Genomic DNA, 27,567 nt, shown 5'->3' with positions numbered 1-27,567 from the left:
GATCAAATCTATTGGATGCTTTGACAAAAAATAACATTAATCATAATAACATGGCTGTGTGGTAGCCCCATGTGAACTTCCAGCCTGCATGTGCACCAATGGTTTGGGATCAATTGTCTACCTGTAAAAATTGACCTGATGAAGATCGGGTAGGTTTGATTAACCAAGTAAGCTAGTTGATGCAGTCTTTGCTCCGACGGCTCCTATATCCGCTGTTATAACCTATCGTTTGTGCCTAGGGCCAACAATTGGATTAAAGTCTAATATTGTCCAATTTAGATGGACATATTGGGAAAAGATATATAGTGTATGGTTACCTTTACCTCTTTACATTGTTCCCTGCCCCTGATACTCCCCTTTCCTTATATTGTTTCCTGTCTCTGACACTCCAATGTTTACAATGTTCTCTTTCCCCAAGACTCCCCTCTTTACACTGTTCTCAATACCTGAGACTCTCCCTCTTTACACTATTTCTTGTAGACTTCCTCATTGACATTGTTCCCTTTATACAATACTGCTACATTGCAGATTTTTTTTCATTTTACCATGCCCATAAACATCAGGTAACAAAGCCATAGTAGGTAGATGAACAAACTCACACCGTAATGAAAACTCAGATATTACTAATGGAAATTATGGTAACCAAGGCGACCATATGTGGGGTCAGCAATAGCTAAAAATAAAGTAGCTTGTGGTATATAGTCCATGAAATACAAGTTGAGGCCACAAAGCTACCTTGGACTACAAGGGTCCTAGGTTGGATTCCAGCCGGGGCGAGGAGTTTGTATGGTCTCTCTGTGTCTGTGTGGGTTTCTGCTGGGTACTCCACTTCCCACCAAACACATACAGGCAGGTCAATTAGCTCCTCATGACCTGACCATCACAGTAACTTATGTATCATCTCTGTTATGCACCCAACATCTATGGCCACCATTACACTAATGGTAGGAATCTGTCAACTTTCCAAGAAGAAGTCTTTTCACAACTGTGCCACAGTTTTTAAAATTGGGCAGATATCTATTGGGCACGTTTAAGGACCACATTGGCCTCTGCTATGATCTGATCTTTGGCCTGAGGTTCAGCTGGATATGACCCAGCACATAGATGGAAGGCAATCTAATTAAGTTACTTTACCTACTTTATAGTAATAAGAAAGAAGGTTTTTATCTAACTCTATGTCACCTTCCATGAATGGACGGACAAATAAAGCAATTTATACTTACAGCAGGAGAGCCGCAGTCACACTCCTCCCCAATCTCAATGAAACCGTTGCCACAGGATGGAGGATCCAGAAGCTGGAGAATAAAAAATCCCACCATGAGATGTGAATGTGCAACAATGTATATATACATATATATATATATATATAGTGCAGAGGACTCTTGTATTTGTCTATATGTATTTTGTGGTCACAGCCTCATTGCACCCCCGATAATGGGTTGAGTGCAGAGGACTCTTGTATTTGTCTATATGTGTATTTCCGTATATGTAACATACAGTATAGTCTTTGTGTAGCGTATAAAGTTATGTGTACAGGAGGAACGGAGGCTGCACAGAGAACTATATTTAAAGAGAAAATGAAGACTAGCAATGGCTGTGCTATGACGAATAGGTTAATACACACACATGGCTGCATTGAGTAGAACAGTCTGCTATTAGTCATCTGCACTCTAATTACCTTGAGGGGTTTATTAAACAGACAGCTGCCTCCTCCATCTTGCAGGAACTTGCTGTACTCATCCACACTGCAACGGGAAAACTTCTGGGGGAGGTAGAATCTAAATATGGTAAAATAAAAAAACACCAGAACACAATAAAAAAAACCCATAAAATATCTCTCTCTGAGCTCAGGCCTCCTTAGCTCCTAAGCACCTAATACTGCTTTTGTACCTACAACAGTGAAAATACAGGTATGGAATGCTTGGAACCCTGGTGTCTTCCATAATTTGAATCACAAAGTGTTATGGGCAGATTCAGTCTGATTTGGCAGCTTATCTGCCCATGTATGGGGCTCTTCAATGGGCTCATTTCTTCTAGAAAATTGATGGTAGGGTAGGTTTGATATTCCTGTTGGATCAAGGACTGTAACGTTCCTCGCTCTTTTGGCTCATCTTATCGGATTAGCCCGATATCTCCTAGCTAAGGTGAGGTGACCAAACAAGAAAGAGACCCTTGGAGATGATCATGAATGGTTTGTGCATGGCCAATAGGACCAAGAACACCTAAGAGCGATGACAGTAATTTCTGTGAACAAAGAATGTAGCAGAGAATGCCCACGGTACAATGGAATTCTACCATCAGCTTCCAGTAGATCTAAAACCATCAAACTCGGAGGAGAAACAACTCAACAAAACATTTCATAGGTCAAATGTAGGATTTCCAACTGGCAGCCCACAGGCCAGATGTGCCCCAAACAAAGCTCTTTTGTATGGCCTTAGTCTTTAGTCTTGACACAACATTCAGCGCAGGGATCATTCCACTAGTACGTAGGCCTAAACAAAACAATGGGCTTCACTCAGACTCCTTGGAGGCTGAGAAACATTTATGGGTGCCTTACACCAAAGGTCACAAATAGCAATATATCCCTTAGAGTAGAAAATAGCTTCTCTCTTCTATTCATGAATAGCTAAAGCCTAAGCAGCTTGCTTCTTCTTTCCGTCAGTCAGTTACAGAACCATTAATAGAGAAAGGCAGTTGAGTCGCAGACTTTCGAAGTGCACCAGCACCTTCCTCCTGGCTATATACGGAGCTAAGATAAACGAGGCCACTAACAAGGCAGCACTGGGCCCGGGAAACTAGGCCTGTGCCCAAGGGATGTGAAAGGGGCTTGGCAAGTTCTGGAATCTCGTGGGAGGCAGTGGGGTTGCCGGCAATTATGTGATCCATTTCTGCAATATGAACATGCTCAAGGGAAGCAGCACATTTGATCTCTCAGTGTTCAAGACCCAGAATGCATCTTTACATAGTCCTGGGGCAATTATACTCCAATGCTGCAAGTGGTTCCATGTACAGATATGTTTGGGAAGCTGTTTCTGAGCAGAACATCTTTGAATACTTCTATACTACAAGCTGAGTACAAGATATTTTATACACCAGGAGCCCTATACTGTAGCTTCTGCCATTAAAACATGCAAAACTTGTTCCTTGTTCTTTCTCTCAAAAGTGGCAACATTCCTAACTGGAATTATGGACATCTAACCTCACCCCTGAGCATAAAATGCACTTGTTTCTAGGGCCAAAGGGAACGCTACAGGTTGATCACTGAGACCAGTCTGGAGAGGAGCACATCAACACAACGATGCTGACTTCAACTGAGGAGATGCCCTATAGATATCTGCCAGATTACTAGCCAGATACTGATTTGTAGGCAGTCTGGAGGGCTTCCAATATAGTGCAAACTCCATCTGGAGGGGTCAAAGATAGCAGCAGACATGCTTCCCATTGTAGGACTTACCCAGTATCCTCCATAATGCAGCCCCGCCACAGATCAGGACATTTGCAGTCACCTGTAGAGAGGAATCTAGATCACCATAGGTCTCACTGACACCAGTGAAGTAATAGCTGTATGGGCAGAGGATCAAGCATAGGGTACCCACCTAAAACTTACCAGTTGTAGTGCGTGGTTTATTCCACATCATGCCAAGGTTTTGCCCCAGGGTCTGGGCCAATGTAATTGCCATGGCACCAATATTCCCATACTGCAGAGATGGAGACAGAATTAGAACATCTGTTTCTAAGACTGATATATTTTTATTTAGGGGTGTACAAAATCATCAGGCAACATGGTGAGGAGATAAACATGTGTCATGAAATCACCACTAAAATATCCAATTTTTCTTATTTCAAGGCATATTGACGTTTCCCAAACCAATATCTTGTAAAGCAAGTCTAGGTGGTTAAAACAAGCAGTAGGAGATGAGCGATTTTCATCAGCACACAGTGCAGGGTCTACCCTGGTCCAGAAACCCAAAACTCCAGTTTTTATTGATCTAATGCAGTTGCGAAAAATAAAAGCAAGTATCTGATTGTTTGCTGTGTACTTCTTTAGTGGTGGAAAGTTTTCCATAATGCTCTTAGCCTTTACCAGAGTTATATGATATTAGGGATAAGGTTTATATTCAAGACTCACCTCATTTACGCCACCACCATGGGTTGGAGAGCAGATGCCACCAAAATAAGCTGCCCCACTGTGACTGCTCTTAAAAGTTTGTCCTCTAAAGGGAAGACAAAAATAAGTTTGTGTAAAAAAATAGGTAATAAAGTCCCACATAAGTGACCTTATGACAATGATAAGTACAACAGATTGAAGATCCATCTCATGTAGAAGCGTAGGTGATGAATTTAGGATGAAAGTAAATTGGTTATAGTAAGTGTAAAGCAACTCTAAAGCTTGTCTAAGGAGGAGGTCATGCAATCAATACATGGGCTTCCATTAAATATTAATGTAGTGTAGCACTTATATTTTTACAAGCTGCCTGGTGTTGCCTATATTGCTTGTTTCATTTTGGGCCATTAAGGGACCATGTGAGAAATATAATAATGAGTGGCAGAAGGGAGCCATATTGGTCCCCAGGGGTCATGCTTACATGGAATGTAGAAAGTTTGACTTTGCTAGAACTTTGCTATTGATGGGACTTTTGTGTATTCAGTACAAGCAGGGACCTCATAGGCAGTCTCTTGTTAAATGAGTTATATAAGAAGGTGCCGCTAACCCAATAAGACTCACGAGAAGAGGTGAGTGGTGTCGCTATGCTCCGGGATTTCTGCTCTCCGGTACCTCATGAATTCTTCCAGAACCTGAAGGGGATCCTCACTTCCAGTTATCTTGTCTGTAGACGTCCAGGTCTCCATGCCAACCAGCACAATCCGGGTGTTTAGTTGTTCTCTAAAAATCTAATGGGATTGGGAGTGAAGAACGCACAAGGGCAGGGAAAGGGGGAAGCAGATATGGGAAGAGAGCAGTGATAAGGGACCTGTCATGGTAAAAGGGATTGGGGTTGCAAGATGCTGACAATCCGAGAGTTATACAGGGAACGCTGAGTATCACTCATGTATTATAAGGGATAATGTACCCCCTACTGTAAATGATAAGGATATTAGAAGTCACTGAGGGGTTGTTCTGTGACCATATAAAGGCACAAGGCTGCAGGCTGAGTTATACAGGGAACTCTGAGTATCACTCATGTATTATAAGGGATAATGTACCCCTACTGTAAATGATAAGGATATTAGAAGTCATTAAGGGGTTCTGCACAAGGCTGCAGGCTATATATCGCTCATTTATAATGGATAATGCATCCCATACTGTAAATTAAAAAGCTATTAACATGAAGACATTAAGCAACCATGTTAACATCACAAAACAACATGTATAGGTATATAAGGTGGCTCCTTCTCCAAGCGCTAATATTCTGCAGGCCTGAAGCTCTCTCTTTAGCAAGGGTATTATAGAGGGGTACAAAATATTTAATAGAAATACTTTGAACGATTGTTCTCTTGATGTCATTGATGCCAGCGCCCTACCCTCAAACAAGTCGTAATGTTCAGGCAGGGAAACCTTACATTCAGCCTGGACTGGAAGAAGAAACATCAGGTGAGTATGTAAGGGTTAAAAAAGAATCCCTAATTTTGGTAATGTGTCGGCAACTTCCTCACCGGCTCAGACATCACTTACGAGAAGGCTCAGTGGTAGTAAGAAGGTTAATTAAACATATTGATCTTAGTGTGCTGGGTAATGTGGTGGGTGGGGGTCCATGTCATAAAGCAATAATAGCAAGGGAAGCAGATGGGACCATTAATGCTCTTTGCACTAGACTGTAGGAAGGTAGAAGGCCAGTACATGGAGGGACACCAGGCAGGAAAGCTCCTATGTTATGATTAAAGGGAATCACTATTGAGAAGAGCACCAATAAACAATTCCAACAGCACAGAAGGGGGGGGGGGTTGGCAAGTAATGTGTCCAGTGTGTCACACTCCCACTCATTATCATGGTCAGTGGTCTGTGACAGTTCCCTGCATTATTTTGCCATGGCAAAAGGCAAGGGGTGGACTACAGGCACTTTTTTACTTTTTTTTTTTACAACTCCTCAGTGACTTCTAATATCCTTATAATTTACAGTAGGGGGTACATTATCCCTTGTAATACATGAGTGACACTCAGAGTTCCCTGTATAACTCAGCCTGCAGCCTTGTGTCTTTATATGGTCACAGAACAACCCCTCAGTGACTTCTAATATCCTTATCATTTACAGTAGGGGGTACATTATCCCTTATAATACATGAGTGATACTCAGAGTTCCCTGTATAACTCAGCCTGCAGCCTTGTGCCTTTATATGGTCACAGAACAACCCCTCAGTGACTTCTAATATCCTTATCATTTACAGTAGGGGGTACATTATCCCTTATAATACATGAGTGATACTCAGAGTTCCCTGTATAACTCAGCCTGCAGCCTTGTGCCTTTATATGGTCACAGAACAACCCCTCAGTGACTTCTAATATCCTTATCATTTACAGTAGGGCGTACATTATCCCTTATAATACATGAGTGATACTCAGAGTTCCCTGTATAACTCAGCCTGCAGTCTTGTGCCTTTATATGGTCACAGAACAACCCCTCAGTGACTTCTAATATCCTTATCATTTACAGTAGGGGGTACATTATCCCTTATAATACATGAGTGATACTCAGAGTTCCCTGTATAACTCAGCCTGCAGCCTTGTGCCTTTATATGGTCACAGAACAACCCCTCAGTGACTTCTAATATCCTTATCATTTACAGTAGGGGGTACATTATCCCTTATAATACATGAGTGATACTCAGAGTTCCCTGTATAACTCAGCCTGCAGCCTTGTGCCTTTATATGGTCACAGAACCCCTCAGTAACTTATAATATCCGTGTAATATCAATAAAGTAGGGTTTAAAGTATGCAGTTTATATTTATTTCTGCACAAATATCTCTTCAGAATGACAAGTAAGGAACGAGACACAGCAATGCTCCCTAATGGGATACTTACAACATCAGCTAAATTCACCACTGATTTGGCAAAGCTACTGGTCAGACCCACAGACTGGCGGTGCTGATCAAACTGGCCCAGGAAAAAGAGAGAAGGGAATTTGAAAAATGATATACAGTGTATATACAGATACATTTAGATAAAACAGATACATATAACTTATATAATAGGTATAAAACTACAACAGTGCAGTTACCAATTAGCAATTACTTCAGTAATCGGGGATTTAGAAGGAAGGACCTGACAATAGTTATATGAGCACCAAGGAATTCTTGCTCCAACATGGAAACTGCAAGGGCCCTGAAAAGCACAATTCTACAGAGACCCAGAAAGAAAATAGTAGCTCGGAGTGGTAGTCTATGAGACTTACCAAATATTGGTCATTCACCACCATGAGTTCAACATATTTGGTCTCAGTCAGAGCTGAGTGTGAAGTCCGACGAACCTGAGAATAGAAAGGTAGAGCCTTATTATACAGGGGTATATGCACTGGGCCCTCCCTGAACACTCCAATAATATTACACCAACCTGTCTTTTCCTTCGTATTTTGGAGCCTGGAAGAATTGTGTGATGTTCACAGTCTGGGGAAAGAGAATTTCAAATTGATATACTTTGTACGCTAATACATATATGTTTATATTCATTCATGAGCTAATATAACATGTGAGCCATATAGTGCCTTCAGTGTAACCTTCATCATCTCATTGCAATTCTTGGATTTCCTGCAACTTAAATTTTCCCTTCTTTCAGTGATATTTCTTATTGAGACTGGATGCCCAATCTGATGCCCAATCTATGCATCCTTTAACACAGTGCTATCCAGCCTTTTACATGTAGTTTTCCGATAATTTCTCATAATGTATCCTCAAAAGCTGGATTGAATTCAGATAATGATGTCATATACAGATGTTATGGGCTGGTGAGCAGACTGGGGGCCATAAAAAAATTGTTGTAGGATCCCATTTGGACCACGGCCTTCCAGCCTGATAGCCCTATTTTAGCAGAAATTCTATTAGTGGTAAGACAAATCAATGAGCAACATTTGAAATCTGCAGACGTCTTTCTGTGGAGTCAGATAACACCACACTGGGCACAATGTATACTGTAACCGCTAATAGACAATCTTAAGTGTAATTAAGCAAGAAGGCACCATGTTTGCAGTTAACAGTTAACAGCAATTAGCACTTTGGCTCCCAAACTTTCTCACATAGTATGTGAAAAACCACAAACAGCAAAGATAATATCCGTCATAAAGTCAACTACTAGGCTTTTCAATGTGAGGTCTAATCCTAACCCCTTGTGTATACTAAGCACAGTATTTGCTATGTATGTAAATGCTGTTTATTTGCAGTTCCAAAAAATAACATGGTATTCTGCACCCCGGTATCACCAACCCCTTTTGCCCAAACTGTAGGTATTATATAAGTACCTGGCTCTGTGCATTTTTTTGTTCGCTCAATAACATGAGGCCATTTTTCTGTCTGAAAGAAAGATATAATAAATGTAAAGAGGAAGAAAGGACCACAACATATTGTATAGTTATTTGTACATATATATGGATATAAATTCAGACAGGGAATGTAAATCTATCCACAGTTATTAGGAACTCCAATCATTTCCATATTTGTATTTCCCAAGCCTATTTTATTGTTCTATAAACGATCCTGTTCATTTACTACACAGATTTACTCACCTCTGTGCTCTGTTCCAAAGGATATATTGTATATGTGTAAACTCCGTCGGAAAAGGCCCCACTGAAAGCACACAAAATAATTCTATATTAGCTTTTCCCTGTTTAGCCTGTGTGCTCTCTTGCATAGAATTGCTGGAAAACCAAATAAAAGCATGGGGGAAATGGGTCCCCTAGGCCTGAATTTTGGCGAGATTGGGACCCCATCCACTCAACTTAAAAATACCATAGAATCTATTAACATTTGGGGTCATATAGATGTATCAGGGGTATACTTAATAGCATTTGCTTTCAAAATTCTTACCTGAGACCGTTGCAAGTGGAAATGGCAGCCCATGAATCCTCTACCCTTCGCAATTTTCCCTGATAATAACAGTGATTGCCAGTTGTACCACCAGTCTGTACAAGAATGAGGGAAAGGATGCATAAATCATAGAACTCCTACAGAACTATCCTAGAGTGCCTGTTACAGCTATAGTTTCGATATATATATAATTGTTTTACAGACTAAGCGACCCTGCATGGTGCTGAAAAGGATCACTTGAAGCCAAAAAATTTGAAAGCTTCTGCTAAATCGCCTCTTCTCTATTTATATGACATGAAATGAAAACGAAATGAATTCTAATTTAACCTCAGGGCATTCTCTGTGACTGGGAATAAGCCTTTATCCTGTTTTGGCAATTCTTCTGCTCCAGTTATATTCACTTTTCAGGGCTCTCTGAGTCTGAAACAAGAATACTCACCACCACATGAGAACTATTGCCATCACCATAGTGCCGCTCCACATACTTCGATGACAGAAGGTGACTGCAAATGTAACAAAATGTAAATATCTCTTAGAAACGTACTATTCCCAGGCTGAATGACATTAGAAGTAGTTAGAAATGTTGTACATTATGTTTTGTGCTTCTGTACCAGCCCAAGGCAACCACAGCCCTTTAGCAGTAAAGATCTGTGTCTCCAAAGATGCCCCAGTAGCTCCCCATCTTTTTTTCTGCTGATTCACTGCACATGCTCTGTGCTGCTGTCACTTACTGAGCTTAGGGACCCACTCACAATATACAGTACACATAGAATAGAAATGTCACAATATAAGGCTGATTAGTAATTAATACACATAATTACTACATGGCAGCACAGAAACCAGTGCAATTAGCATCAGAATTTAATAATCAGCAAACCTGTAGCATCAGCTTATATTACAGCCAGGGAAGCTCATTTTCTGCTGGATAATTAGTGACGAGCCCTAAGCTTAGCTTCTCAACAGCCAATCAGAGCCCACTGAGCATGTGAGTGTCACAGACACTTTCCAAGGTGGTGACCCCCTGTGACAAGTTTGAAGTCCTGGATCATTGCTGCTATTGATAAGCTCAAACTTTAGCCTTGTGCAATAAGTTCAGTAACTAAAACATGGCATTTTTAGCCCTATTTTTAGGGTTAAGTTCTCCTTTAACTCCATGGCATCATGCTATTATTATTGTTTTGCTTCACAAGAGTCTTCTATAGGAGCCCACATTGATTCCCTTGATTTCTTCCTCATCTGTGCCTTCCTATGTATATTCAAAACAGGGGGGGATAAAGGTCCCATGTTGAGGAGAGGACACCTCCTCATCATGTAAATATAGTGAGTGATGGAACCCCATGACAGCAGGGGGCCCTCCTGTGCCTTCTAATATAAATGTGTAACAGGAGAGATAGAAGATTCTGTTCAGTTTTCAGCCTTATGAAACCTGAACAATTATCTGGCCAATACACGAAAAGCATTTAAATACTAAGATACTCACCTCAACATGGCTCAGTTACTATCAAATAAAGTTCATCTCTTTTTATTACAGATACTTAAAAAGGAAATCAATGAAAAATAAGAATGTTTTCTTTTCTAAATGAGCATAGCTGTATTTCAGAGCTTTCTGGATAACTGATTTCTGTATAATAGATCCCATACCTGTAATTAAAGGATTGGACTTAATCATCAAGCAGAATATAGCTAGCGATAGGGTTGCTATTAGTGATGTGCGGCTCAGGGTTTTCCTAACCCGCCCTGCTCCAACCCGCGCCCCCCGCACCCGCGATTCCAGGGTCCTTTTATAGAGCTGTGCTGCCTGCCCCGCCAATGACGTCACAAGGATGTCACAAAAGGGATGGGGCGAGCAGACGTGAGACTATAAAACTGGAACCCGGAAATTGGAAGCCGCATTTGAAGGTGGCGGGCGGGGAGAGCAGAAGAAGAGGTAACCCTGTGGGTATCGGGTCGGCCCGCAAATCACTAGTTGCCATCTATGTGGTTTTGAAGTGGGCATCAACACTTTATAGTAAAACATTGAGAATGCAAGATAGAAATCTAGCCAGTTGCATCTAAGTGATGCAATAACCTTGCCCTGGTGTCATAACTCCACCAACATCATTGTACCCACCTCTGATGTCATCATGCCTATTCCTACATCACTGCCCCACCCCCAATGTTATCTGCCCCGCCCCACGGCCTCGGGTTTAGGCCTTCAGCAAAAGTGGCAACCCTAATAGAAGGTCACAGGTTGAGAACGAGACACCTATAAATGGGGGAAACCTATGACTGCAGGGGGGCTCGTGGGATAGGGATGCGTTCCCCCTGCCATCCAACTGGGGGGAATGATGCCATGTTTTCGCCTGTCATTTTTGTACTGTGTTCAACCTGTCTTCATACTGTCTCCTGTAGTCATACAATGGGAATATAGTTACTAAAATGTATCATTAATCTAAAAAAGCGCCAATAACTTTTAAAATTGGCAGATATTCCCACTAATGAAGCTCCATCTGGAACGAGGGTTCCTCATTAATTGGCCAAGCTGTTCTAACCCTCGGTTCCAGGTTCTAATGAAGTTACAGAGAGATCTCTCAGAAAGTGACAGCTGGGGGCACAACACAGAGTGGGAAGAAAACAGAGCTTCACAGCCAAAAGTAACTGATACGCTGCATCCATTATATCATATGGTTTGCCTTCACTAATTCATATATATGTATACTATTACTGTGAGGCATATTCAGATATAATGGCAGGGGGCTGTGGGTAAGGCCTGTAACAAGTTACTTATGCGAGAGCCTCCTCACAGACAGTCTGAACAGACCTAGCAGTGATAAGTACCTCACAAAAGCATCCTGTCACAAGCCCCGCCCTCTAACCAATCATTTGTCTTTGAATGAATCACATGGTTAAAAGTAAGTCAAAAGAGATTTAGGCCATGTGATTCATTTAAAGACAATGATTGGTTAGAGGGCGGGGCTTGTGACAGGTTGCTTTTGTGAGGTACTTGTCACTGCTAGGCCTGTTCAGATTGACTTGGGCCTTGTCACAAGTAGCTCATTTGAGGTGTAATGTGAGGTGAAAGTTAGAGTAGAAAGATGGGGTAGAGGGCAGGGCATGGTACACGTTTATTTAGGAGAGTTGTAATAAAGGGCTTAACCCTTCCTGCCATAGCAGGGTCTATTGTTCTTGTTGTGCTGCAAGTGTGACAGTAAACAAGCGGCACGACATAGATGAAAAGGAAAGACAGAAATGTAGAATCTACAATGTGGGCACCATTGTAAAATGCTGCTTTGTGGTAAACCAATGGGACCTTTGTGACATCATTTAAAAAAAATAGAACTTTTTGAATTTTCACCCCGTCCTGCACTTAGTAATTTACCCCTCAGGTCTCTCCACAGTATATTGAGGCTAATGCCTGACGAGAGGCCGAGAACCCGCTCCTACGCGTCTTCTCAAACACGGGCACATTTCTTCACTAGAGTTTAGTATTTTGGTACAGAAATCCTGTTCCGACGTAATGTATCCAGGTGCAGGCACATCCGAAAACTAAAGAGATTCATCTCTCATTTATGGACCAATAAAGGTCGCCTCAGCTTACATTTACCCCAATCCAAGTGCTAATCATTTTGACAATGTCTGTACTAATACAAGTGCAGAAAGCTAGGCACAAATATATAAGGTAAAAATGATGGTTTATCCCAATGTTATCAATAAGGAAAAAAGATAAATATATAGGAAGGTCAGTGATCCCAATGTTATTAATAGGGAATAAAGATAAATATATAGGAAGGTCAGTGATCCCAATGTTATTAATAGGGAATAAAGATAAACATATAGGAAGGTCAGTGATCCCAATGTTATTAATAGGGAATAAAGATAAATATATAGGAAGGTCAGTGATCCCAATGTTATTAATAGGGAATAAAGATAAATATATAGGAAGGTCAGTGATCCCAATGTTATTAATAGGGAATAAAGATAAATATATAGGAAGGTCAGTGATCCCAATGTTATTGGCATTTTTTTCTGAAAAAGGTGGCAACCCTACTCATGCCCCTGGGTATGCAAATGACCCCTGTTGTGTTTGTGTTTTACTGGAATCAATACACGTGTGAATTGATTGTGGTTCGGTGCGCATATAGCTACCACACACAAAGTATTATCATCTACTTGAGAAGTTAATTCCAGGGCACCTTACTCAGCAAATGTAAACAAGAATTTTGAGGTAATAAGGCATGTGTATTGCATTTATGATTAGATACAGATATTTCTGGTTACTCACTGATTTAGTTCCAGATCCAGAATAACATTTTTTCCAGACAACGGCACAAGGAAACTGGCGTGTGTAACATGGGCCTCCTGCAAAACAGTTTCAAATGAAAGGGGCATTTATATTAATAATAATTGTTATTTCTAATAATATTACAGTCCTACACAGTTTTGGCATTTCAGTTTGTACCAATGTGTTTGCCCATAGCAGTAAAAAGCTCCACCTTACCAATACACAACCTTGCTCCATAATTCACAAACAGTACAAATTGGCCTGGCTTTGCTCATCCCACCCTGTTCTGCTAAACAGACAGATAGAAATGTAGGTTCCTGTGCCCAGTGACACATTATGATAAGGGTTGCCACCTTTTCTGAAACAAAAATACCAGCCTTCCTATATATTTATCTTTCTTCCCTATTAATAACATTGGGATCATATCACTGACCTTCCTATATATTTATCTTTATTCCCTATTAATAACATTGGGATCACTGACCTTCCTATATATTTATCTTTATTCCCTATTAATAACATTGGGATCACTGACCTTCCTATATATTTAATCTTTATTCCCTATTAATAACATTGGGATCACTGGCCTTCCTATATATTTATCTATTTATTCCCTCCTATATATTTATCTTTATTCCCATTAATAACATTGGGATCACTGGCCTTCCTATATATTTATCTTTATTCCCTATTAATAACATTGGGATCACTGACCTTCCTATATATTTATCTTTATTCTCTATTAATAACATTGGGATCACTGACCTTCCTATATATTTATCTTTATTCCCTATTAATAACATTGGGATCACTGGCCTTCCTATATATTTATCTTTATTCCCTATTAATAACATTGGGATCACTGACCTTCCTATATATTTATCTTTATTCCCTATTAATAACATTGGGATCACTGACCTTCCTATATATTTATCTTTATTCCCTATTAATAACATTGGGATCACTGACCTTCCTATATATTTATCTTTATTCCCTATTAATAACATTGGGATCACTGACCTTCCTATATATTTATCTTTATTCCCTATTAATAACATTGGGATCACTGACCTTCCTATTATATTTATCTTTATTCCCTATTAATAACATTGGGATCACTGGCCTTCCTATATATTTATCTTTATTCCCTATTAATAACATTGGGATCACTGGCCTTCCTATATATTTATCTTTATTCCCTATTAATAACATTGGGATCACTGACCTTCCTATATATTTATCTTATTCCCTATTAATAACATTGGGATCACTGGCCTTCCTATATATTTATCTTTATTCCCTATTAATAACATTGGGATCACTGACCTTCCTATATATTTATCTTTATTCCCTATTAATAACATTGGGATCACTGACCTTCCTATATATTTATCTTTATTCCCTATTAATAACATTGGGATCATATCACTGACCTTCCTATATATTTATCTTTATTCCCTATCAATAACATTGGGATCACTGACCTTCCTATATATTTATCTTTTTTCCCTATTAATAACATTGGGATCACTGACCTTCCTATATATTTATCTTTTTTCCCTATTAATAACATTGGGATCAACCATCATTTTTACCGGGCAGGCCTATAAAATACCGGCCAGGTGGCAACCCTAATTACGATTCGCTAACGACATTTCAAAAATGTACATGGAGGTCACCAGCTGTCTGTTACATTTGATTTAAAGGCCTACTATTCTCCATTCATTTCCCCAAGGTCTCACATAAGCCTTCATTTGGCCTGCTACTTTTCTAATTCAAGGGGTCATGCCAGAATATTTTAATGTGCCTGACATTGATGGGAAAGCCTTACATTAATGATACAACTGGTTGTTTTCAGTTTGTGCAGACCCCAGCGTTCATTTTAGGCTGAAAGGGGACAGTAATAGTGGTAGACAGAGGAATATACACCCTGTTTAGCACAGCCCTAAGGCTCTTCAAGTGTCCGTGGTGTAAACAATAAAAACAAAGAGGACCATTTACTTTTACATTTTGCACTAACACAGGCCACTCTGTGTGTGAAATTCTGTATAAATAAGACTATGACCATGCTGCTTCTTCAATAGCCAGTCATTGAAGCTTTATTTATAGGTTGCAATGAGATGCCAGATGGAGGGGAAAGCAGGGTACCCTGGGTACAAATAAATGGCGGCATACTGTAGCAAACTAACATTTTTTAAGCAAATATCAGCACTGGTGTTATTTCTAAAAAGGTCCCTTGCTCTGTCTTCAGTTATAGGATCATTGATCTCGCTGTGACTCATTTGTGACTCGCTCTATAAAGCTGCTGATCTGCGAGAAGGGTGAATCAGAGCGATAATCACTTACTAGGAAACATGCAAATATACACCGGGGTAATGACCCACAGCAACCAATCAACAGTTTTCATCCATCAAATGTATTTTTTTTAAAAATTAAAGCAAAAAACAAAAACCTGTCTGGTGGTTAGGGGTTATGGCACTAATGCCAATTTACACCAGGGATAAATCACTCTTCCCCGGCACTCTGCTGATTGAAAGGGGTTCTTCCCCTTTAAATAAATATTTAGTATGAAGTAGAGAGTTATATTCTGAGACAATCTGTAACTGCTTTTTATTTTTTATTACTTCAGACTATTTACTTATTTAGCTTTTTAGTCAGCAGCTCTCCAGTTTGCAGTTTTTAGCAATCTGGTTGCTAGGGCCTAAATAGGAGAGGCCTGAATTGAAAGATGATTAATAAAAAGTAGCAATAACAATACATTTGTCGCCTTACAGAGCATTTGTTTTTTAGATGGGTCAGTGACCCCCATTTGAAAGCTGGAAAGAAGAAGCTAATTCAAAAACTAAGGATGCACAGAATCCAGGATTCGGTTCAGGATTCAGTCTTTTTCAGCAGGATCCGGAGTGATCCAATTGCCTGGTCGAACCAAATCTGAATCTTTAAAATCACGTGACTTTGCATCAAGGAACAAGGAAGCAAAACATTTTCTAACCGAGCACAGTTCTGATGCTGAATTACTAAACTATGCTGAATTACTAAATGTTGTGGGAATTTTTTAAATAAAAGTTGTTTGGAAATTTCATTGCAAGAAAAGTGATATTTGTTTGTGCCCTTCCACACTGCTGGTTCTGACTCTTGAAACAAAAAAAGTAAGCTTTCCGCTAGGCTCCAGCCCCCTCATTGACTTGCATACATTGCATTCTGCTACCTTATTTCAAAAGTAAGAACCAGCAGACCCATTTAAAATGGAAGTTGAAGTGTCTGCTAGTGTATGTTGCAACAGCAGATAAAAAAAGTGAAGAGAAGCCTCAGAACTCAACTCAGAGCGTTTGGAATCTGGATTCCCAGGTAGGGTTTCCACCTTTTCTGGAAAATATATTTTATTGGGTTTTCCCTATAAATAACATTGGCATCAAGCAACATTTTTACCGGCAAGGCTGGTAAAATACCGGTCAGGTGGCAACCCTATTGCCAGGCCCAATCATTTAGATACTATATAGAGTCTGGCTGTGTATGTGCTCCTTATAATTAGCCATACACAGTGCCGGATTTCTTTGCCGGCCGCCCCTAGGCCGTGCGGTCCGACCAGGCGGCCGCGCGGTCCTAGCGCCCCCCTTCCCAGCGCGCCGGCGAAAAACGCCGGTGCAGCTGGTGTAATTGAATGGGGATGCACACGTCCCCATAATGCGGCTGGGCGGCATGCCGCCCCTGTTTTTTGCCGCCCAAGGCCCGGGCCTATGTGGCCTTGCCACAAATCCAGGCCTGAACAATAGCAGATTAGTAGTCAGCACAACTGCAACTCACTTCTTTGGCTGGGTGCACGTCCTCAAGTGGCCACCTTCCACTGGCAATATTAGCGAAGAAAGTTAGTCCAGCACCCACTGTTTCATGAATAAAACGGCCTTTATTGGACCAAGGGCATTACAGCAACGTTTCAGACCAACTGGTCTTTTATCAAGCTTGATAAAAGACCAGTTGGTCTGAAACGTTGCTGTAATGCCCTTGGTCCAATAAAGGCCGTTTTATTCATGAAACAGTGGGTGCTGGACTAACTTTCTTCACAAATCCAGGCCTGGCCATACAAATCGAATAAATAAATTGAAAGGGAATTAAATAAAGAAATAAAGAGGCACAGAGAGAACATGGGGATGAGATAGGGACAGGAGCTGGGTGAATGTGGGCAGACAGGCTGGGAAAGCAGAAGCACATTAGAAAGGCATAGAAAGTACAGATGGAGAGGAAACAGAAAGAAAACAAGGAGGGAGAAGGCACTTGGCAGAGTGGGATACGATACAGAGAAGAAGGCAGTCAAACAGACTGTGCAGCGAAATGCGTAAGGGGAAAACAGCTCTTGGGAAAACAGGGAGACAATGTAGCAAAAATGGAAAAAAATGAGGCTAGGGAAGATACTAGGGAGATGAAAAGATAAAGGTGGGGAGCACAAGGCACAGAAAATGGGGCAAAATAAATGAAACAAAAGGAATCAGTCAGAAAAAGGAGGCAGGAGGGCAAGGGGTCACAATGCTGCGAGCAAAAAGGCAGAGGGACAGAAGTAGAAAGCATTGCAGAAAAAGGAACAGCAATTGAAAACAGGATAGTGGGAAATAAGCCGGAAATAGCAGGGAAACTCAGGGAGGAAGAAAAAAAGAACAAGCAGCCTTGGGGCAGAGAGAAGAAAACCTGGAGACATCAGAAATCTCATCACTGAGCCATTCCTGGCCTGACTGGAGCAACATGGGTTTGTGTCCATGTACAACCTGATTGCCCCAATCACAACCATTTCAAGCTGAGATGCTTTTTATTGGGAAGAGAGGTCAATCTGATGGTCGCCTTGATCAGTTCATGAGTTCATCTGCTGTTCTGCCTGGGTGCTTAGGGATCCATCTGTCTGACCAATCTCATTATAAGCAGTTGGGTGCATTTATCAGCCAATCTGTCACTCCCAGTGTAAGGTCACGATGGCAAGTCCAGTGATTTAGTGGTCAGGCTAGTGGGTCGTTGGCCATGCATGAGAGTTCCCTGCATTTCACAGGGTCAATAAAGAAGTGGAACACCCCACGCAACCACATCCACAAGTATATACAATATCTGCACAGCCAGAAGCAGAAAAGCCCACCAGACTTGTTTCTGGAAAAAGAAGGGGCCAATATTATCAGGATGTCCTAGGATTACACAAGTCAGACTGGTACCCTGTAAGGTGTATTTAGAGTTTCCCCAATCAGGTAAAAAAGGAGGGGGCCCTGGCAATGCAGGAAAGTTAGGATCCCCATCTGCGGAGAGGGTTACATAAATCAGGGAGAGAGCAGCTCCACCATAGTTAATACAAAGGCACAGATACTAACTCTATCCCCTTCTCTAGCAGAAGCTTTTCCTGGAACCCACTGGGCTATTTATAGTAGCAAAATAGTCAGTATCATGGTAAAGAACATATCAGCCCTCCAGACAGAAAGGGAACTCTTCACATCTGACCTAAATACATTGATTGAAATCAACACCCTTACAAACTAACTGATACACCTTTGCTACCCATAGCAACCACACAGGGGTTTGAATGAGAGACTAGAAGGAAAGAGGAGAGGGCCTGCATAGAAACACAAATAATAAAGTAACAATAAAACTGTAGCCTCACAAAGCAATTGGTTCTTGGCTGCTGGGGTCAGGGACCAGTTTGAAAGCTGGAAAGAGGCAGAGGAAGAAGGCAAGCAATTGAAAAATGAAGACCAACTTAATAAGAATAGGACATTCTATCGCAAGCACATTTAACTTCCCCTTTAAATCTTTCCCCTGCTAAGACAAGCACTATGGCTATAACCCCTCGCCCCTTAAACAGAAACTCTCTAAAGGCATCTATCTTTGGAAATTATCCTCCCCCCCCCCCCCGGATCCAATTCTTTCTCAGTAGTAAATGGGAAGACTTCGTTAGCAGAGCACTGGTAAATAGGTCAGCAACAGACACATATAATATAATTAGTACCACAGAGCCATCCTGAATGAGTTATGGCAAACCCAAATAGCAGTTCTCCGAGACAACTGGGCCCAAAAGCAATTGGGGTATCAGTCCCAGGTTAACAAACTTTAGTGCTACAGAAGCCAATAGATCGTTACTAATCCCCTGGAGTCCTGCTATTGGCTATTTGCCACTGATTGCCTTTTCGTTATTGAAGGGGAAGCTAAGCCTTCGAAAAAGGTTGCTGTATACAAATGCTAAGGCTACTGTACAATCCTAGAAGTACAGCAGCCCACTGAGAATATTCCCTCAAACTGCAGCTCCAGTTGTGACATCTCCAGCGTCCGCCAGCTGGATGGCCTCAGGTGGAGCTTCTGCACCAAATGGCAATTAGAGACGTATCTGCAGGGTATAGATATGTAATTGTGCATGGGCATGTAATGCTGCAATATGCTATGGCCATCACAGATCACAGGGAGGAATATTCTATCATTAAAGGGAACCAGGGGGTTTAAAACTGGGTGAAGACCCCCAATGTAGGAGTCCTACAGCAATAGGGCATGACTTCTGCTACTGACACCATCTTGACTTACAATACACAATCAGCCCCTCTTTCCTAGAAGTTGAGGACACCGGGGCAGAGGGTATATGATATATATATATATATATATGATATAATGATATATATATATATATATATATATATATATATATATATATATATATATCATTATATCATACACATATAGCAATTAGATTGCATCCCTGCAGCATCTACAGACAAAAGCCACATGCTTAAATGCACTTCGGAATGTGGCCCCCATGCACCAGCGCATGTGGCCCCTAAGTAACTGCTACACATTGGTATCAGGGGTGTATCTACAGAGGAAGCAGACCTAGAGGCTATAGGGTGGCCCAGGAAGTTTAGGGGTCCCATGAGGTCCTAATTTATATGCAATTTCAATAAATATAGGTAAAACAGGTCCATTTCTAGAGATTTTGGGGCCTGAAAAATAATCTGCTGTGGGGCCGAGTAACATCTAGTGACACCACTGAGAGGTATTGACACTCACCGGGTCATTTTGGTTCTGGCTTCTAACCCTGGTGTCCAGCTGATATCTGGGGGTCTCAGCTCCAGAGGTGTGCTCCACCAAGTGGCTGGGGTGGGTGATCTGTTTGTGATTGAGCTTCTGGTGCCATCGCTTCGGGGAGTCCGAATGAGCAGTGATGGGGGAAACTGTGGTATTGACCAGTGAAGAACCTGCAGGGAGAAAGGCAGAGACAAATGAGAACATGGCAAAAGGAGCTAACGTTCAGAACCACTTTAATGTAGGGCTACCCCCCTCCCAGTGGGCTAAATATTCAATACACCCAATATTCAAATAATTGAAAATGATGATGTCATATAAAGACATCATGCCAACCCCTATATAGTCATGCGTTCCACTGGAATCCACTGAGGGGAGGAGGCTACACTAGACCCAGCACCTTCAGTTGGGAATCCCTGGTAGATCCAGTACAGCAGTGGTTCTGAAATAATGGGGCTGACAGTAGATGACAGATAGATAAATGACACATAGAAAGACAGATATATAGACTGATGGAGACCAGGGGCCTAAAGGTGTGTGTAGGATGTGGCAGATCAAGTTGGATGGCAAAGAGTCATGGTGCACAGGGAATCAATAGGAATCCATAGAGAATACAGAAATGAGAAAAGACATTGAGGAGTGGGATATACATATACATTGAGGCAGCAGTGTAAAACGAGGCTGAGATCATGTAAAAAAACAGCTAGAATTGACCGGAATTGTCCCCCCCCATAGGCAAATTCCAATGGGTTCAGCAGGTGGGGGACAAAAGCACCCACAGACCTCAAGCACAGCACCCCCTCTGTATAATCAGCTGATGGGTCCTCCCTGCATTGCCTGGATCTACTGTATCTACCTGATGCATTGCAGTATAAGAGGGGATGTTACAGAATGCAGGGGGGAGGTCTCTTGCCCTTACTGTATTTTGGGGAGCCCTGTATGTCATTGGCACATTATATCATTCCAAAGGAGGGGAGTTACTACTGGCAAGGATAACCTTCCTTCCCAGGTGCATTAGTGCCTATTTGCCCTAGAAACCAGCTATTAACCCATGCTGCTCCAGAAAGCATATACTGTATGTATGTTATGGTGCTAATAATGGGGGCAATACAGGGGGAGGCAAGGAAAGGCATAATGAATCAGAGGAGAGGAAAGAAGCTGAAAGGCGGAGAGGATACAAGTGAATGCTAGTGGGGGGGCAGAAAGCAATAGGGGTGGCATACTGAGGGTGAGAGGGATAGGGTGCTGGTGCATTAAGGGTCAGGGCTGTGTAGGATCCATAGCTACCTGACCCCAGGGAATCTCCAGCCCTAACCCATATACTAATTGGAAAACAAATACAACATGCAACAGGAATCACAGACAGGTGATGGTACAGGGAACACACAAGGCAGAGAAAATAGCCAGACCCATGGCCCCCCCAACTGTCGTTGAACTTTAACTACCAAAATCGACTGTCACGGCGAGATTTATAGTTCAGCAACAGCTGGAGGAGGAGAACAGGTTAGACATTGCAAGGAATGGATGGAGGCGACTGTTGCATGTAGAGGGGGTATCAGGGGTGGGAGTGGGGGTCTGGTACTTACCCAATGGAGGCATAGTGGCACTGGTAGAGATCACAGCAGCTACAACCCAGAGCAGCCCCAGACACATCATTCATACATAATCATTCAGCCCTGAGCACAGGGGGCATGGGGGTGACAGGGAAGAGCCTCACACAGACAGGAGCCCTCAGCCTGGGGACATCAGCCCGGCTTCTTTGTGCCCCCGTCACCATCAGGGTGTAGTGCTCCCTAGCTGTGTGCCCAACGATGCTGGATCTGCAGTGTGTGTGTGAGGCACAGGCTCCTGTATTAACATAGGGACACGTGAGGGAGGACCACTCTCCCCCTCCCTCTCCTGCCTCCCCCCCATCTATTCCCTTCCCCCCATCCTTTCCCATAGACTGATCTCAGCCTTCATCCAACCTTCCACCCTAATTCCTGCCCCTACACACCCACTGGGGCTTCTCCGTAACCCTCTTACACGTTCAATGGGCAGCTATGGGGATGGTGAGATTTTATGGATAAAACATTGTCTGTGTGTTTTATTATTCAAATTGACAATCAATTCTAAAGACATCTGTGATTGTTCTGCTGTCAATTAAACTCCCATGATCCTCAGTCGCTCTACAGGTCAGAATCAGCTCCAGCCTTGGCATCCTACTCTGTGTCCGAATTCCTTCCAGCCAGAGGGGACTGACGCAATTGGATGGAATTATTCTCTTCTCTTCTATATCCACTATCCCACAGTAACACTCCCTTCCCAGAGACTATTATCCAGTTACTATAGACACCATCTCTTCCTACTATACCTGCTATCCCACAGTCACACTCCCTTCCCAGAGACTATTATCCACTGTTACTATAGACACCATCTCTCCCTACTATACCTGTTATCCCACAGTCACACTCCCTTCCTAGAGACTATTATCCCACTGTTACTATAGGCACCATCTCTCCCTACTATACCTGCTATCCCACAGTCACACTGCCTCCCCAGAGACTATTATCCACTGTTACTATAGGCACCATCTCTCCCTACTATACCTGCTATCCCACAGTCACACTCCCTTCCCAGAGACTAGTATCCACTGTTACTATAGACACCATCTCTCCCTACTATACCTGCTATCCCACAGTCACACTCCCTTCCCAGAGACTAGTATCCACTGTTACTATAGGCACCATCTCTCCCTACTATACCTGCTATCCCACAGTCACACTCCCTTCCCAGAGACTATTATCCCACTGTTACTATAGGCACCATCTCTCCCTACTATACCTGCTATCCCACAGTCACACTCCCTTCCCAGAGACTATTATCCACTGTTACTATAGGCACCATCTCTTCTCTCCCTACTATACCTGCTATCCCACAGTCACACTCCCTTCCCAGAGACTATTATCCACTGTTACTATAGGCACCATCTCTCCCTACTATACCTGCTATCCCACAGTCACACTCCCTTCCCAGAGACTATTATCCACTGTTATTGCTCCATATAACCCTCCTATAACTCCTCCTATTGCTCCATATAACCCTCCTATAATTCCTCCTATTGCTCCATATACCCCTCCCTATAACTCCTCCTATTGCTCCATATAACCCTCCCTATAACTCCTCCTATTGCTCCATATAACCCTCCTATAACTCCTCCTATTGCTCCATATACCCCTCCCTATAACTCCTCCTATTGCTCCATATAACCCTCCCTATAACTCCTCCTATTGCTCCATATAACCCTCCTATAACTCCTCCTATTGCTCCATATAACCCTCCCTATAACTCCTCCTATTGCTCCATGTAACCCTCCGTATAACTCCTCCTATTGCTCCATATAACCCTCCCTAAAACTCCTCCTATTGCTTCATATAACCCTCACTATAACTCCTCCTATTGCTCCATATAACCTTCCCCATAGTTCCTCCGGTTGCACAATACAATTGCTCCCTATCGATTCCTTTGTTGCTCAGTATAATCTTTCCCTGTAACTCTCCAGTATTCATGCAATAATGCTGAGCCAGTAGGATTAATAATGCATGGTATGGCATGTTTACAAGTGTGCAATGAGGCTTTCCTAGGGATTTATGGGGTTAATGCATATGGGTGAATTAATAATAAATATAGCAAGAGAATGTTTCCTACCTGTGAGACGTGAATAATTGATTTGCGAGGCTTTGATCGCTCTATTTGCCCAGAGATGGAACAGAGTACAAGTGCAGGGGGGATCCAGCTGGACCTAGAGCCCCTCAAGGATAAGAGAATGTAGGAAAGGTGCGCACAGAGGAACAAGCTCCCTAATGTTGCTCTGGCTGCACAGCAGGATCATCGGGGTCTGTAAGTAACTGCAGGAACTGAAAGGAAATGTAATTCTCAGCAACTTCCCAATATACATCCATTGACTATTTCCATAGGTTTAAACGTTCTATGTAATTACCTCCAACCTTTGTGCCTGGTTCCGACTCCCTGGCCTAGTATTGACTGGTCCCTGCAACAAGCACAGAGTTGGACACACACACACGTGTCTTATCACATGCAAGAGCCCTTTTTTGTCCAAAAATGTTAGAGACTGTCCCAACCCATTGTCCATAACACATCAGTATGTTCCCCCATATTTTATAGGCTGCACCCCTATTAAAAGTTGTAAAAACCCCAAGGAGGAAAGGCACAGTTTTGGAACTTCATTTGTAGGGTGTCTCCTAGCAGTTCTTTCCAACTAAAGCCCCCCAGGGTCTAATGTGGCTCTCCAGTGGCTATTTGTGGCCTATGCACAGGGGAATACCCAAACAGCAGGGGGTTCTCTCTCCTGAGAGATGTGTGCTGCCCAGGAGTCGTTCTACAGCATGTTAAGGCAAATTCACCTTTAAGGGAAACAAATAAACACTCACAACCCCTTCCTAGTGATTAATAATGGGGATTTAGCATGTCACCATCTCTGCCCAGGTACTGATTAATATCCAGGGCAGCATGGAAATGATGATGCAGTAAATCTTCATTATTAATCGCTCAGCTCGGCCTTGTTATTGTGCCTTGTCCATTTGCCCCCTCTCCGTGGGTACACACAGTCACCCGCAAAACGGGGGAAGCTGTTATTAATAGGTAGAGTCCTATTAAATGAAAAATAGAATCACCGGATGGATGGCTGGAAAGCACTGCTTTCATCTATTACTAATATTCCACAGGCTTCCTGCCTACAATTGTGGGTCCCACAATATGTGGGTTCCAAGGGAAATGCTCATAATTGGATGGGTGACCAGATCTTGATGATTGGCATGTGTGTCCCTAGACTTGAAACCTTCTTATCGCAGTGATAAAGCAAAACCAAACTGCCATGCAATGCAACAGATATCCAGGGTAAACCTAAATCAGTGGAAAGGTTCCCCATGCTACACCAAGTGTGAGGAGCAAGTCAAGGAAGATGAGCTGGCTGGTGGAATCCTGGTTTATGAGGCATCACAACCAATCATCTTCCTCTAGGTGAAGGTGTAGGAGATGATCCAACATCTGGTAATGCCCTGCTTTCTGGTTAATGTGGAGGTTTATTGACTGAATTAAATGTCCTTTCCTAGTGATCACATCTGATTATATATGAATCATTCACTAGGATAGTCTTTCTGACGCTATCAAGCGAGCCAGTCGGGGCACCTAGGGTGTTACATATAGCCACTTCTAAGTAAAACAGATCATTTCTTCTACAGTTCATATCATTTTTGTGTCTGTATTGAAATCAAAGATTCACAACATTATCCTTCTCTATGCTTTTTTGGCTTCGAGGATACAAGGCCAGCAGGCCACGTGAGCTGAGGTCAGCTTGTACCTTCTGGGTGATGTAGGCAGGTTATTGTGTTCACTTGCACTTGATATTCAGAGTTTTATTCGTACCATTGTGCCATGTGATATTAGTCGGGGCTCTGAAATATAAGCAGACACAATAAATGCTGGCAAGTGCCTACGTCTTGTCTTTAGCTGGAAGCCAAGGGAGGTTACAGTAAGTAGGAGAAGGGCAGACTGTGTGGGAGAATTATAGTTTCATCTGCCAGAATTTTCCATCATCTGCCAGAATTTTCCATCACTTGTGTGAATACAATGAGATACTTGTAAGGGACAAGTCTTAAGCTTCTGGAACTACAGCTTCCAGGAACATGCGCTGGAAAGAGGTTATAGTACCATACTTGTAAACAAGGGATGAGCCTTAAGATACTGATGCTACAGCATCCAGGAACCTCTTGAGGGCCACGTCCTGGAGGTTATGGTACCATACTTGTAAACAAGGGACAAGCCTTAAGCTACTGAGACTACAGCATCCAGGAACCTCGAGGGTTCATGTCCTGGAGAAAGTTTATGGTACCATACTTGTAAACAAGGGACGAGAGTTTCCCAACATTGAGCCCTACATTTGATGTACAGGTCCCATCTGAAGGCCTAGTTTTCCCCCCAAGTCCCACCATACTAAAGATAGCTCTGGCGTGACAGCTATACTACAGTAGAACAGCCCAAAAATCTCAGTTCCCTGTGGCCCTAATTATGAGCAGTTGGTGGTACAGCTATTTGTACTCAAAGGGGGACATTCAGTTATTAGCCTTTTAATGTCAGGCAGGGGATGGGACAAAGACAATCATTCACTGTTCTGGGAATTTCTTTCCTTAGGGGGGGAATTAATTTGGCTAAGAAGAGCATAACCCCAATTCCCAGAACAGAAGACTACTTGTAATGACTTTCTTTCTGCCACCCACCCGCTCCTTAATAAAGGGGCCTGTATTTTCATTACAGGGATGGAATTTGCTGTCAATGTTGTCAGCAAGCAGGCAGCCAGCAAAGGGTAAGTCACTGAAAACACAATGATGTCAATTTTAATTTCCCCTATAAGATCTTCTGAGATTGCACAACGTCCCCACTCCCCATATGACATTGATTTGGCAGATCAACTTTTAAAAATGCATTTGCTCCTTAGGAAAAAACTTTTAAAAATTGTATCATTGCAAAGTATCTGTACCTTCATTGCCTTTTACCCAATACTATCTCCCAAAGCTGTATTGATTCCAGCAAAGGCTGAAGCTCAAGCCAATGTCACTCAATAGAGTCAATGAATTGGGCAAACCAAGCAATGCAAGTCATCAACTTTTTTGGAAGGCCAGTTAGGATAAAAAAAATTGGGGAGAAAGGTTGTTTGCTCTCCTAGATACCCCTGAAAGCCAGTTAGGGAGAAATTTGGGGTGAATAAAATATTTGCCGTACTAGATATTCTTGGACCTATGGCTGAATTCAACAATATGGTAAATATTTACCTTGTACATCAGCTAAGAGAGACCCGACCAAAGGCTGGGCCTTCAAGTTGGATCAGGGATGAAGACTGGACCTTCAAGTGAGATTCTGGCCAAATGTTGGACCTTCAAATGGAGCTTGAGCTAAATGCTTCTTGTATGCCACTTTGCACTGGTCTCCCCCCAGCAAATGGCATCAAGCCATGCACCCCAAATCTCACTAATATTTAGATTGCAATATCATTATTGATCTTTCCTAATATTTGCATTGGATGAAAAAAAGAAAGGGAAAATAAACAAAAGGAAGGTGCAATGGGAAATGAGTTAGTTGGTATAAAGTAATAAAAACCATACAAGGCTTTGGAGGACCAATAAGTCTTATAGATCAGATGAGCAATGATGGGAAGATACAAAACAATTGATCTGAGACCTGCTATATAGAAAGAAGAGAACA

The 27,567-nt window shown here is 42.1% G+C and overlaps 1 protein-coding gene across 1 annotated transcript in view; it reads right to left on the bottom strand.

The window, feature by feature from the left end:
• adam11.L (ADAM metallopeptidase domain 11 L homeolog) overlaps window positions 1-22,166 on the bottom strand; it is a 30,360-nt gene extending 8,194 nt beyond the window's left edge. The window contains exons 1-16 of the mRNA XM_018234833.2: window positions 21,897-22,166; window positions 20,296-20,483; window positions 13,276-13,352; window positions 9,454-9,517; window positions 9,015-9,109; window positions 8,714-8,774; window positions 8,450-8,501; window positions 7,549-7,601; window positions 7,391-7,465; window positions 7,021-7,092; window positions 4,727-4,893; window positions 4,130-4,214; window positions 3,608-3,698; window positions 3,455-3,506; window positions 1,679-1,778; window positions 1,224-1,295 (exon numbers count right to left, since the gene is read on the bottom strand). Of these exons, the coding sequence (XP_018090322.1) occupies window positions 1,224-1,295; window positions 1,679-1,778; window positions 3,455-3,506; window positions 3,608-3,698; window positions 4,130-4,214; window positions 4,727-4,893; window positions 7,021-7,092; window positions 7,391-7,465; window positions 7,549-7,601; window positions 8,450-8,501; window positions 8,714-8,774; window positions 9,015-9,109; window positions 9,454-9,517; window positions 13,276-13,352; window positions 20,296-20,483; window positions 21,897-21,966 (1,374 nt within the window). The 5' untranslated portion in view covers window positions 21,967-22,166. The remainder of the gene's footprint in view (window positions 1-1,223; window positions 1,296-1,678; window positions 1,779-3,454; window positions 3,507-3,607; window positions 3,699-4,129; window positions 4,215-4,726; window positions 4,894-7,020; window positions 7,093-7,390; window positions 7,466-7,548; window positions 7,602-8,449; window positions 8,502-8,713; window positions 8,775-9,014; window positions 9,110-9,453; window positions 9,518-13,275; window positions 13,353-20,295; window positions 20,484-21,896) is intronic.
• Window positions 22,167-27,567: the final 5,401 nt, after the last annotated feature.

Source organism: Xenopus laevis, chromosome 9_10L (assembly GCF_017654675.1).
Source record: "Xenopus laevis strain J_2021 chromosome 9_10L, Xenopus_laevis_v10.1, whole genome shotgun sequence".
NCBI lineage: Eukaryota > Metazoa > Chordata > Amphibia > Anura > Pipidae > Xenopus > Xenopus laevis.
This window is presented reverse-complemented; position numbering and strand designations above follow the sequence as displayed.